At 45.7% G+C, this 13998-nt stretch overlaps 3 protein-coding genes across 3 annotated transcripts; 1 reads left to right on the forward strand and 2 right to left on the reverse strand.

The window, feature by feature from the left end:
* Nucleotides 1-1375: 1375 nt before the first annotated feature.
* Nucleotides 1376-2963, forward strand: PG994_003900 (uncharacterized protein; the record flags this gene model as incomplete). Its single annotated transcript, XM_066855309.1, has 2 exons — nt 1376-2766; nt 2822-2963. 2 exons carry the CDS (start codon nt 1376-1378, stop codon nt 2961-2963), a joined length of 1533 nt encoding a protein of 510 aa, XP_066719587.1.
* Nucleotides 2964-4901: 1938 nt separating this feature from the next.
* PG994_003901 (Ankyrin repeat-containing protein) lies at nt 4902-7022 on the reverse strand (the record flags this gene model as incomplete). Its single annotated transcript, XM_066855310.1, has 4 exons — nt 4902-5804; nt 5895-6432; nt 6503-6951; nt 7020-7022. The coding sequence occupies 4 exons, from the start codon at nt 7020-7022 to the stop codon at nt 4902-4904; spliced, it is 1893 nt and encodes a 630-aa protein (XP_066719588.1).
* Nucleotides 7023-9789: 2767 nt separating this feature from the next.
* PG994_003902 (Adp-ribose pyrophosphatase) lies at nt 9790-10617 on the reverse strand (the record flags this gene model as incomplete). The annotated part of the gene is made up of 3 exons (XM_066855311.1): nt 9790-10028; nt 10085-10436; nt 10576-10617. The coding sequence occupies 3 exons, from the start codon at nt 10615-10617 to the stop codon at nt 9790-9792; spliced, it is 633 nt and encodes a 210-aa protein (XP_066719589.1).
* Between the last annotated feature and the right edge of the window lie 3381 nt (nt 10618-13998).

Here is a 13998-nt window from a genome sequence, read left to right on the forward strand (position 1 = left end):
GCAGGCTGCCAACTTTGTCTCTTCCAAGTTGAATTGAAATGACCATCGAACACAGGCCAGTTCCAAATGCTTGGAAGGGCAGGTCAGTCGCATCAACGAGGGCTGACAGAACATGACAGGTACAATTGTAGTTCAAGTGCTGTATCATCAACTGATTGATCAAATCAATGCCCCCTCCGGGTTCGAATGTTCTCAGGTGTCAGGTTTGGCATTGTGGCCTCCACCCTGCGATTTGATTCCTGCAGATTAGGCGCCTACGCCCAAGCTACACGCACCGATTTCTGGATCTGATGCCGGCATCCCTGCATTCGACCTTGGGGCCAAGGGTGCACTCACTGGTGCACTGAGCACTGGTGCCTGTACGTACCTAAATCGCTAGACCGGCTTGGGCCAGTAGTGGCGCGTTCAGAGCGTTCCCCCTCCCAAACCTGCTCCGGCGCCCTCTCCACTCCTTCCACACTCACCCACATACCAGAAACCCTTCCCTCAAATGGAGGGGGTCACGCACGGCTAACGGGAACATCCTGCAACAGTCGTCGTCCTCCCTTGTTGACAGACACCTGCCTCTTTCGACCCTCCAGACTTTTTAGGTAGACTTGTTCTTCTGCTCAAGACCAGACAAGATACACTTGCATTCGTTTTCTTCGTGCTCTCGCTTTCTATCCTCATTGCTCTTATTGTCTTGAATCATACATACATCATCATCATCCACACAGTACCGACGGCACCGCTTGCTTGACTTGACCCGATTTATTAACCTGACACTCTGACACTTCCTACCGACCGACCGGATCGTGTTAGCTGAGCCTGATTGGTCTTGGCGACATTCACGCAGAAACGCCCTTCTGCGGTCAACCGAACATACTCTACGTCACAACAATAATATATATATTGCTTCGGCTGCCGTACAACAAGCACTTCATCTGTCTCTGCCAACCTTAAAGAGCTGTTTTCCAGTTACGCCGGCAGGATTGCTGCACCGCAACTTCGCTTCGGTCCTACTGACTGCCTCGAGAACAAACACCCCGAGTCTCCGATCACACTCAGCGACGGCTGCACGAGGTGGGCAAACAACAGCAATCAGAGTACTTCGAACTCTGAATCTGTACCTCTGCGCAACTTCCTCGACGCTACGGTGCCTAGCTGCTTCCCCTGCAGCTTTCGAGTCGCCTGTACAACTGTGCCACAATGCCTGAGCAAGAGAACTCCGGATCGGGGGCGCAACCTGTAATTGAACCCTTTCTTTCCTTCCACAACGTCCTTCCTGTCACCCTCCTTTGTTATCGCACAAACATCTTGGTGCCCAAAGCCGAGAGAGATTCGGCAGCGCGAATACATCTTTGAGACACAGAATGCTAACAGCTCTCTCTTCACAATGAAGAGCTCGATCCCAACGCTCGAAACCCCGACCCCGCCGACCCTCTCTAATACAAGCAGTCCCGTTCCCCTCATGTCATCGCCAGCTCCTCTTCTTCGACCTGCCCTCGGCGGCGGCAGGTCGGGCGGGGGGCGGACTCCGAGACTGGGCCTCGCCATTCCACCATCGCCCAATGCTAAACCAGTTGGCCGGCCACCACTACCAACGCTACACCTCGCTACTCCCATGGGCAGCACAGTAACGCCATACGAGCAGCCTCCCCGGCAGATCGGCGCCCAACCGGGACAATCAGCCAGCGGAGGCAGTGAGAGCAGTGCGGCACACTCGAGATCAGGCAGCTTTGGCCCCATGGATGGCCGGGCAAGCAACCCCACATCGGCGGGATCCCAATTCTCTGCCTTGTCTTTTGCATCACAATATGGCATTGGATCGCGGCCACAAGGCACGCCCGATCCCGTATCAGCTGTTGGGTCTATATACTCGGAAAGGGGTGAGGGCGGCATTGGTATGGAGCGCGATGGCGGCATGCACGGCTTAGAGGCTCAATTTGACAAACTCACGCTCGAGAAGGCTCGAACTGCTGATGTCGAGGATCTAGACGACGATGGCTGGCGAATTGCCAGTCTGGAGAAGAGAATCGTCGAGCTAGGAAGCCTAGGCGAGGGTGCAGGAGGTGCGGTTACTCGGTGTAAGCTGACGGGCGGAAAGACGGTATTCGCTCTGAAGGTCATCACTACCAACCCTGACCCGGATGTGAAGAAACAAATTGTCCGCGAGATCAACTTCAACAAAGAATGCGCCTCGGAGCATATCTGCCGCTATTACGGCGCTTTTGTCGACCCAGCTACCGCAACCATATCCATCTCCATGGAGTTTTGCGAGGGCGGATCTCTCGACAGCATATATAAGGAGGTCAAACGCCTAGGTGGCCGTACCGGCGAGAAGGTACTTGGTAAGATTGCCGAAGGTGTCCTGGCCGGCTTGACGTATCTACACTCCAAGAAGATTATCCACCGAGACATCAAGCCCAGCAACATTTTAATCTGTCGGAACGGAGACGTAAAACTCTGCGATTTTGGTGTTTCTGGAGATTTCGGTACCAAGGGTGAAGCCAACACCTTCATTGGAACTAGTTATTACATGGCCCCTGAGCGCATCACGGGTCAAAGCTACACCATTACCAGCGATGTATGGTCCACAGGAGTTACGCTATTGGAAGTGGCACAGCATCGCTTCCCATTCCCTGCCGATGGGACTGAGATGCAGCCTAAGGCTGGCTTGATCGACTTGCTCACATATATCGTGCGGCAACCAATTCCAAAGCTCAAGGATGAGCCCGATGCCAATATTCTCTGGAGCGACAGCTTCAAATACTTCATTGAGTGCTGGTAAGTTTCACATCCAGACGCTTTGCCAATTGGTGTACGCTAACCCACTTTGTAGTCTTGAGAAGGAGCCCACGCGTCGGGCCAGCCCATGGAGAATGCTCGAGCATCCTTGGATGGTCGAGATGAAGACGAAGCGCGTCAACATGGAGAAGTATCTTTCTCAAGTCTGGGGCTGGGACAATAAGGAGAAGGCCTAAATGAGCTACACTCTCATTTTTATTTCACAACATTGTCAAGTGCGACAGCCGTACGAGACATATCTACGAGCAGAGCATACATGATTATGATCAGCGATCAATCATTCTACTAACTGGATACCCTCAAGCGTCACCCGACTTTGGGCGCTGAAGTATATAAAGCGAGATTATTGGCTTCTTATTTTTGGATATACGACGCCATTACTGCCAACTTGGGGAGAAGGGGTTCACAGATCAAGGCTGGACTGGACGTCGATCAAGCTTATGACACCGCAGTCGGATATATTCTATTGATCAAATTGGGTGTGCTGCGAATGTACACGTACAGTTTCACGTGCTAATGTACGGAACGTGGAAAGAGGAACAAGATCAAGCCGGGCGTTCAACGGATTGAGATAATGGAAGCGGGTTGGGTGCATTCTGGTTCCACTGCAGGATGCTTATCCTTCCTCTCATGGGCAAATCAACTCAAAACAATACAGAGCATTTTTCTCCTCTAACCTAAGGGTTCCCCGACTTCCCTCGTGATACGATATTGGCTGTCCTACCACGGGGCCCTACTACAACAGGTCGTGGGCAGATCGATGCAAGGAATGTTACTTCACCCTGCTGTTTTCGATAGCTTCTCGCTGTTCTTCCGTACATGAGATTGACCTTTGGGGCCCAGGGATGTGCCACCACCTGCATGCGGCACCAATGAGGGGATGGATGTCAAACATTCTTGATTGCTTCTTCCCGTCAGACCAGAAAGGGGAACGGGGGCGCGGGTGGGCTGCATGCAACTCATGCATGCAAGGGAGCAGTCAGCCTCTGGGTGATTAAGTGTTGCCTTCTTCTACTATTACTATTACCTCGTCGCCCTCTGATAAGACACAAGGATCGATTGATTGAGGGGGGGGTAAGTATTTGCTTCGAGATAAGTGAGTAAGCCCAATGAGAATGGAAGTTGGCGTCGAGAGCTGCATGGCAGTCGCAGCGCCCCAACATGAACATACCCCGACCTACCTACCCCTCTCTCGGCGACTCCGAACCCCTGAACCTCCCTTGCATTTGGGGTGGCATACCATCCATCTCTCACACACGCCTGAGCTAGCTCTCTCAGCCTTAGGTGAATTTCCCCCACGATGCGCAGACCTGATTGATGATGCATGTCTTACCCTGCTACGCTACTCTACCGACCCGGCCCCCAATCTGACTGAAAGGCAGACACAAACACACAGAAAAAACAAAGACCAAGCAAACCTCTTCACACCACACCTCATTAATATCCACTCGACACGATGCAACCATGCGAGGGACAGCGGTACGCATCCTTCTCCCCTCCTTTTTTCAGGCCACAGGTCAGACCAGGGGAGGAGTACGGGGGCAAGGGGCAAGATGGGGGTGGTATGCCACGCCTGTAAAGGAGACGCCGTATTTGGGGTCCAAATCTGCTACCAAGATTACACCGCTTGTGGTTTAGATAGGCACCCAAGACATAGACAAGCAGACAAGCAGGAAACCAAAGTCTCCCGAATCAAAAACAGATGAGAGTAACTGCATGCGTCTACATGCGATGTGAGGTTTGTTTGGCATACGTCGGTAATCAATTCAATGCAGACTGAGATGCAAATTGTGGTGTGTGACATGAGAGATTGCCTGCGCCCTTGGAGGTGTTCGCTCTATATGGATTCAACATGCTGTAGTCACCGGTGCAGTATCACATAATCAGTATAATTTGAGTATGGGTAGCAAATGAGCCGACATTGTCAGCTGAACAAAAGAAATAACATGTGTCGGTGGCCGAATAACAGCCCCCCTCCCCCCCTCCCCCGACTATTGCAGCATCGAAAGACCACAACATTTGCCATATCCCCTTACCTGACTACCCTATGTCCTCCACCCAAGCTCCAGGAACGTACAATGGCTTTGGATGCTCGACCCCTTGCCAGAACTCTCCTACGAACACGTCCGTAGATTCCGATACCCAGATTTTCCAGTCTCTGCACGGGGCCCGTAGACCAGGGCATCTTTCTGCACGTTATGAAGACCGTCAATCCAACTTAATGGACGACAGCGTGGCTGATTTGGAGTATCCTCCTCCTTGGATAGAATCTCAAACCTGCTGTTCTTCAGGTGACTATCGTATTCGGTCAGATCAACCGAGCAGGTGAACAAGGTTTGCAACAGAACCTGCACTGCGACCTCCCACTCAACGGTAGTGACCGTCCAGGGAACGTAACAATGCAGCTGGGCAACTATATCTGAGAGTGGAAGGGTCTCAAAAACATGCTTTTGCGTGGGCGACGCGTCCCTACCGCCTGTTGATGACTCGAGTAATATCGAGCTCAAGACGTCTCGTAGCAGGTCGCTCCAGCCTATGTCGTAATTATCCGGATAAACGAGGACACTCGCCACCAGGGCCACAGCCAACTGGAAAATGAGGAGCGACACGGTGTTCTCGGGGACCCCCGATTCGGGTGGAAGCTGTAACCCGCCCTTCAAGATGATCTCGTTGCTGCCTTCTTGGGACAGAAGGTAACGTACTATACATGAGGTACTTTCGGTTTGGCTCATGATAGAACGACCGACGATGTTTAGGGCAATGTAGGCTCTCCATGGAATGGAGCTGGTGCTGTCGTCGAATACGCATTCGGACCGGAGCGAACGCATCAAGGGCACAAAGCCCTGGTAGTCGCCGTTAAATGCGGCGAGACAAACGCTCAGGACGTGCATATTGTGCGCATGGTGTTGCAAGGCCTTCTGTATCATGTTGAAGGACTCGCTGTTATTGTTCCATGGCCCTACATTTGCGAGGCCATGGAATTCAACGTTGTGAGTGGTGAGGTCGTTGACGATCTCCTAGGAAGATGATCTCATGGCCATCTTATGATGCATGTTAGTTGATCACGGTACCCAAAGAAAGTGAGACAGAGGGTTGGTTTGACATACCGTGACCATGGAATTCTCTCTGAGCCAATCATTGGAATCATGCATAGGAGGTATATAGAAACGGTCGTGGACACTAACAGTCCGGCCTTCTACAAGCTTCCTAAACTGTTGGAGGGAATCCTTCTGCATGATCCCCCAGACAATACCATACATCTCCGAGTGGATAGAGAAGCGGGTGATATTGCGGACATGGTACTTCCAACCCCATTGACTGCAATCGAGGATAAGTTTGATTGCGGACGACAACCATGATGGAAATCTCCATTGGGGAGGTTGAAACGGACGACACCTGCCACCATCGGGGGTAGCCGGCGGTCGGCTGCCTGATATGACAGTGACTTGCCGGGTGAACTCGATAAGGTGAGGGATTCTGATCTGAGTATAGTAGGTTGAGCAGGTCGTCGCTAGCTTGTGTTGGTTGACATTGGGTAGCAGTGCTCCTGAGCCTACTTGGGTGACGATGGCATGTTCTAGTTGAGGAGAAAGCTTCTCGACAATCCTGGCCACAATGACATCCGGTAATGCTTGTTGAAGTGCGCTGGGAAAGTGTTAGTCAGAGCGACACCTTCACCCTTTTCCAACATAGACTGATGGCTTTGACCACGTACACTTGATGCGCATATGAGAGCAAAACAACGTCACTGATAAGACACTCCTTCATACTTTTGATCTTATCTTTGTGTAAGACAGCCCGCAATTTGCCCCTGAACCCCCTTTTCTGGACTTGAGCTGAGAGGTCTTCGACTAGAGTGCGAAGACTTGTAGCCGCGGCATTACATCGAAGAATCGCTGACTGAAGAGGGCTGTTTGGATTCACAGGGTTGTGTTTGATATCTTGGAGTTGAAGGCCTAACAAATGAATCAAGTCGAGATAGCCGTGGAGGTCCTGAAGCTCTCCGGACACGTTCTTGATTTCACCCAAGAGTATCTTGATCTTCAAGCCTGCGGCCACGACTTGACCTGCTAACTCGGCAATGCTGATGCCTGAGGCAACAGTCCCAACGACCTCTGCATTGAGAGCTACCCCAGGTGACACAGGCACAAAGGGAAAGAAATGCTAAGGCGCAAGCCGAGCTCAACAGAGGGAGTGAAGTTATAATTATCATAAAACAGTTTTGGTATAACCATTTTCGGATGAGGCGGAAACATCTTATTGGGGTTGGGTGGTGCGCTTGTGGGAGAGCTTTATGGGGGAGCCCTAACAGGTTCGCCTTATGGGGGGAGCCTTGGGCGCAACCGGGTGCGCCTCGCCAGATGCCTTGCACTAGACAGCAAGCCACATATTCTGGAGAGTATCAAATCAGAGCAGAACAACGGCATAGTTAAGGCCAACATCTAGGCAGCCATCTGCCTTATTGACGGGGAGTCAAAATATGATCTGATGCTGCAATGCGCCTCCCTGCTGATTTTGAGTGAGCATCATTGCAGTCCGAGCAGTATGAGACCCAAAACGCTGGTCTGGTACCAGTTACGCACCTCGACTGGTTCCTAAGGCAAAATGAGAAGCCACCAAACGGCCTGGAACCGACGGCTTTTCGAGGACTGACAGCGAGTACGCAACACCTAAGTTTGGCGTAATTAAGCTCAACAGAGCACCAAAAGTATTGGTTCTCTACCAGAGACTAGTGAGCACAGTGAGGCGATTGACAGTTACCATCACTTGCAGGTCTCAGGGGATTTTCCACTGGACGGTGTGCCTGTCTTGTAGCCAAGTGGCTGATGCAATGTGATGTTTGGTGGCAGCCAGCCAGGCCTGCTGACGCCGCGAAGGACGAGCTAGCAGCGCCGCTACATGAGATAAGCAGCCACCGAGAATCGCTCTAACAAATTACAAATGTCATCGATCAATTCACGTATGCGTAGAAGCTGGAATGGGGAGAATGTGCCCGATGCAGTGAGAGAGGGTGTTCATATGCCTAAATAGAGCGCTGCTCTTCGAACCGCCACTGGGGCCCAATGGCTCAGTGTTTGCTGCGGTATTTACCTATTCCCAGCGTAAAAGGCAGCGGTTAGAAAAAAATGCTCGAGGCTCGTGTTTCTAGGGTATGATTTTCGTGGTTCGATCCTGACACAGGGCTAGACCTCGGCTTTTTCCTTCTTCTTTTTTTCCTCCTTCCGTTTTTTAGTTTCTATTATCCTTCTGTCCTCTAGTTCTTTTTATCTCTTTTCTTTCATCTTATTACTGAAGATTAATTCTAATTGTTGTGATTGCGCTGGCACAGTAGTCTCGTATACCTTAGCTAAAGTGACCTCGTAAAAGTCTACGTACGCACCACTAACACTTTAAATCTTATTTTATTATCTTCTCTTTCTTTTTAATTTACTTTTATTATAACTTTATTAAATTAATATAAATTTAAACGAGCTCGGTCGTATTTTAATCGTAAATTATAAATTAAATAGCGAATACTCTTTTAAAGCTATTACGGCTATTTCCGCGTTTTTTATCGCCGGTATATTAAGGCGTACTATTACCGACGCGTTTAGTACGTATCGGCTAGTTATTATTAATAACTTCGTAAAGCGTTTTATTAAACGAAAAACATTAAAAAAAAAGCCGAGACCTAGTCGCCCTTATAGATTATCGACTCGGTAAGAGCGTTATTTATTTTAATTAATACGCTAAAAGCCCCGTGTTACTTAGAGGGAGCTCTACTTAGATATAAATATAATGCTAGGGTCTAGACCACGCTCTTTCTTCGTCGATACCGCACGCCGTAACTTACGTAAAAAGAGGATCGGCCATTAGCGCGCTGCGAAGCGTATCCTTTTAACGAATAATAACGCTAAAGAGAGACTCTTTTTCTGCCGTTATTAGTCCTCGTCGGCGCGTTTAAAACAGTTAATGCTCTACCTCTTTTTTAACGAATATACGATCTAAAATACACCGTATATACCGGGCCGTTAGGTCTTCCGGTACTGCTTAGAACGCTTCTAAAAGGACTTAATTAATTTTAAACCTCATTCCAGGCCTCGGATTAGCTTTATAGTGTGAGCAGTGGTGTGGTAGAGAGATAGAGAGGCTAAGACCTCCCCCTTATTTTTTACCGGGGAGATCTCGACTCTCTAGGCGGCGGCTTCACTTCTACCCGGTATATTAAGGTTTTAAAAGCTGCCCTTCTTTTTTTTACGAGCTTAGGGACCCTTTTATATAAGATAACGCGCGTATATATCGATTTAACCTCGTAAAGGAGTTCTTTAAATTAAAGAGTATTTAGACGATTTAATAGCTTATTTATTTATTTAATTTAAACTTTATTAAATAAATATAAAAGGCTTTTAAGCTTAAAATATATAAAATAAAGCCTTAATTTTAATACCTTAAAGAAAATATAATATACGAAGTGTATATAAAAAAGATACTTAAAAGGGCGTGGGCTATACTAGATCCGGAAATAATACTCCGGCTATTACGTTTTATTCCTTATTACATAGCTACTATACGGCGCGTAAGGGGCTAATATAATCACTATTAAAATATATACGATTACGATTAAAATAAACCTAAATATAACCGATTTACAGCTAATTTAACTACGCTATTACTATTTAAAGATAGTAGTAAAAGTGCTGGAAATCGGCTGCAGGTGGTGCGTACGCAGACTTTAGCGAGGTGATTTTACTTACTTTAGGTACGAACACCGCAATTGCCAGGACTTTGAGTGTGCCTTACAAACAACACATTCGGTCGTGTCACCTGCATATGCACATCTATCACAGCCACTATACATAGCCCTCTTGTGTCGTCACTTATGAATCACGTTCTCACACGAAGGAGTAAAGCTCCGTTCCAGTTACTTCAGAGGCTTCTTGGTCCAGGTCCTGATGATTTGTCAAGCCGTGTATCTTCTAATTAGGCATTGGATCTAGATCATCGCACACAGGATGGGTGGGTTCATACATGCCACATTTTGGCCATCTCGAGACCCGGCGCAAATGTACCGAGTTTCCCATCAATGGCGTACCCCTGAGTTTCCAACGCCCGGCACTCCATGTACAGATCCTTGAGCGGCACCGAGAAGCACTCAATAAACTCGCCGTCCTCCAGCTGTGCCTTCGGCTTCTGGTTCTCGGGGTTGTTGAGATCGATCTTGAGATGGATCACGTAGTTGCACGAGCTTGAGGAAGCAGGGGCTGCGAGCAATTGTGTGTCAGTGCTAATGCTTCGGGTAGCAGCAGTAGTAACTTACAACTATGAAGAACAGGCCGGGCACCCCCGCTGCGATCCTGGATGACCGTGCCCACATAGCCGGTCTCCTCCCGGAGCTCGCGCACGGCGGCCTGCTCGGGCGACTCGCCGGCGTCCACGAGCCCGGCCGGGAGCTCGACGACGATCTTGTCGACGGGCGGGCGGAACTGCTTCTCCAGCAGCAGCTCGGGCCCCGTCGCCTTCTCCAGGACGGCCACGATCTGGATGGCGTCCACGGTGCTGCCCTCGGGCTTCGTGGTGCGTCTTGTGCCTTCCCAGGATCGTTGGTTGCCTTTCTCGTCACGATACGTGATCCTTCGACCATTTAGCCAGTTTTTCTTCTTCTCCGAGCTCTGCTGGAAAAAGCGCGGATGATTTGTGGTGAATCAGCACCAGTTGCTTACTTCTCAAGGTTGATCCACTTTGCGTCCTTATTCTCCTGGGTTCTCTGTCAGTACCAATTCAAGGCATGCAGAGACCAGATATACGTACTAAAGGTTCTCTACCGGTGACTTTGGCCGTTTTGGATGCCATTTTGTTTTGTTCGTGGCGATAGTTGTGGTTTACTTGCGGAGTTTGATAGGTAGTGAGTGAATGAGGAGAATCAAGTACGTAGCGTCTGGTGCAAATATATCTGTGAGCGGATCAGCCCGTATCGGCCCGGCGGCCAGCTGTCCCCACGAAGGCCGGCTGACACGTCACAACGACAACTCGAAGTAGCCAGCCCCCAGAGATTTGGATGTCTGCGTTGAGAGTTGTAAGTATGTTAAGAATAGGGCTGATTGGATTTCAGGCGTAACTGTTTCTTAGCATAGTCATCTCGGGAATACTGATTACACCCTCTTGCTTGATTGATGGGACCCTTTTGGTCTGCTCGACAGCCTTTTATATAAACTAGGTAGTTAGATAGACGTAAGGACGAATAGCCATCAGTACTCAGCTCATAATTTTAGCTAGGATTCGTTCGATATTCTCCCATGACCCTTTCATATAGCATTTATACTCATTTAATCCCCCGGTAACCGAACTTGTAACCTATTTATTTATAACGTATGTTACCTCATAACCGACACCTCATTAAAATAGAACGCGGAAATCGACCATTAACTTTAAATGGCCACTATTCTTTTAACTTTAAACTATAATATAATCGCTTTCGACTATAGATACAATAGATATTTTAGAATCCGATTCTTTAATTTTAACCTAGTCTAGCCCCTCCCTTATACGTTATATTTTTTTAATTAATGCGAATTTCGAATTCGAGTTAATTTATACCCTTCGCTTCTTTTAAAGCCTTATAAGCTTTAACTTCTCTTTTAAAGACTAGATTTATAATTTCGTATTAATTAATAAATAATTATTAAATAAGCTTTTATACGTATATATAAGTGGGTTCCGAGTTTAATCGAAGTTATATTACTATATTCTATTATTTATATTTATTTTTAATACGAGCTGCGAGGGGTATTATATGCCCCTTTTAATAAAACTAAAAAAGGGTTCGTGCGCATAGGTACGTAGCACCTTTTTTAAAATAATATAAAAAACATTAGTTCTTATTATTTTAACACTAGCAGTTTTTTATTTTAGTAATAGAATTAGCTTATTCCCTTTTTTAAATACGGGCCTTCTCTTCTCAAGGGTTTCGTACGAATAGGTTACGCTAATCCGGTATTCGGTAAAATTAGTGTCTAATAAAATACGCACGCACCACCATTGGCCGATTTCCCTCGTTATCACCACCTTTTTTTAAATACTAATAATACCGCCATTTTAATAGCTACTTTTATATAATTTACTTTATTCGAACCGTAATTAATTAAATATTAATAGTAATTATATTAGCCTTTTACGCGACGTATAATAGTAATGCGACGCGGGATAGAATGTAATAGCCGTAATATTAAAGTAAGATTTATTAAAGCCCACGCTATTTTAATTATTTCCTTCGTATATTTCTCGTCGGTTATATTCTCTTTTAGATATTAAAAACGAGGCTCGATTTCGTATATTTTCGACTTAAAAGCTTTTTATACGTATTTAATAAGGTTTAAATTAAGTAAATATACCGGCTATTAAATAATTTATATACCCTTCGATTCGAGGAACTCTTTTACGGCGTTACCGCGATAAATACGCGCGTTATCCTATATAAAAGGGTTACTAGGCTTATAAAAAAGAAGGAGGGCAACCTCGAGAACCTTAATATACCGGATAGAAATAAAGCCGCCGGCAAGAGAGTCGGGGTTTCCCCGGTAGAAGATAAAGGGGCTGGTCCCGGCCTTTCTTTCTTTCTACCACACTATTACTTATACCATAATACTAATTCGAAGCTTGGAATAATTCTACGGGCTTATAAAGTCTTTTTAGAAACGTTCTATACTATACCGAAAGACTTATTAACTTAATATGTACAGTGCGTTTTAAATAGTATATTCGTTTAAAAAGAAATAAAGTAGCAACTATTTTATACGCGTCGGCGAGGATTAATAACGGCAAAACGCGAGCCGTTCTTTAGCGTTTTTTTTCGTTAAAAAGATACGCTTCGCAACGCGCTAACAATTAACCTTCTATTTATAAAAGTTACGGCGTATAGTATTAATAAAAAAGGAGCGCGGTTTCGATCTTAACATAATATTTATATCTAAACAGAGCTCTTTCTAAATAGCACGGGGCTTCCGGCGTACTAATTAAACTAAATAGCGCTCTTACCGTGTTAATAATTTACGACGTCGGCTAGAACCCTGCTTCCTTTTCGGTAATTTTCATTAAATAAAACGCTTTACGAAGTTATTAATAGTTACTAGCCGACACGTGCCGAACGCGTTTATAATAACCCTCCTTAGCACACCGGTAATCGAGAGCGCGGTAATAGCCGTAATTACGTAGGAAGAGAAATCGCTATTTAGCTTGCGATCTACGGTTAAGATACGGCTAAATTCGGTAATATTTATATTAAATTAACGAAGTTATAATAAAAGGAAGTTAAAAAGAAAGAAAAGATAATAAGATAAGATTTCTAATATTAGTGGTGCGTACGTGTTTTTTTAGCACGTTATTTTACTTACTTAAGCCGTATAAGTAATATTATACCTTTTTAATATTAATTTTATTAAATAATAAATCCCCTTAATTAATTATTTTAATCGTTTAATAATAATAATAATAATAAAAGAACTTATTATATATTAATATATATTATTTCTTATTATAAATTAAAAAAAACGGTTTAAAAATAGTAATAATAATAGAGGTGCTATCGTATATCGCGATACGTTATACCTTATCGGGGACGTGCGAGTCTAGCTTTTCGATATACGCTTTTATATATACGGTAAGGCTATTTATTAAGACTATTTACTCGAGGGCCTTATTTAAAGATACTTTAGTAAAGGCGTTTATCGGGTTATCTTTATTATCGATATAATAAATTTATAAGATCTCTTTTTTTTCGTACGACTCTTAAAGGGATATAATATCGATTATAAGCCTCTTTTTATTTATTATACCTAGCTTAATTAAGTAGTTATAAAAAGATTTCGAATTTATATAGAGGGTTATTAGTATATTTTAAAATCTTAAGGTTCGTATAATTCTCTTAAGCGTAGTGCTTAGTGCGATACCGCTATCCACACCGGAAGTCGTGCCGTATAGTTCGCTAACTAATACGCTCCGTGTGACTCTTTTATATTTAGTCGAGCTCCAGTGGATAATATTGCTTTAGATTTCGAACTAGTCCTTCGTATAATTCATCTCCTAGCCTAATAAGATTAGGTATCTAAGTTAGGAAGTCAAGTCTTCGTTGTTCGCGAACGAGCCGTCGGTAAAGATATATATCTTCGTAGCCCTGTACTACGAGCCTAGACTTCTCGTATAGCTTCGTAGTTTTACCCTTAATCTCTCGTACTAGCC

Source organism: Apiospora phragmitis, assembly GCF_038363925.1.
Source record: "Apiospora phragmitis strain CBS 135458 chromosome Unknown utg000004l:1.0-3135199.0:1.0-3139288.0, whole genome shotgun sequence".
NCBI classification, from domain to species: Eukaryota; Fungi; Ascomycota; class Sordariomycetes; order Amphisphaeriales; family Apiosporaceae; genus Apiospora; species Apiospora phragmitis.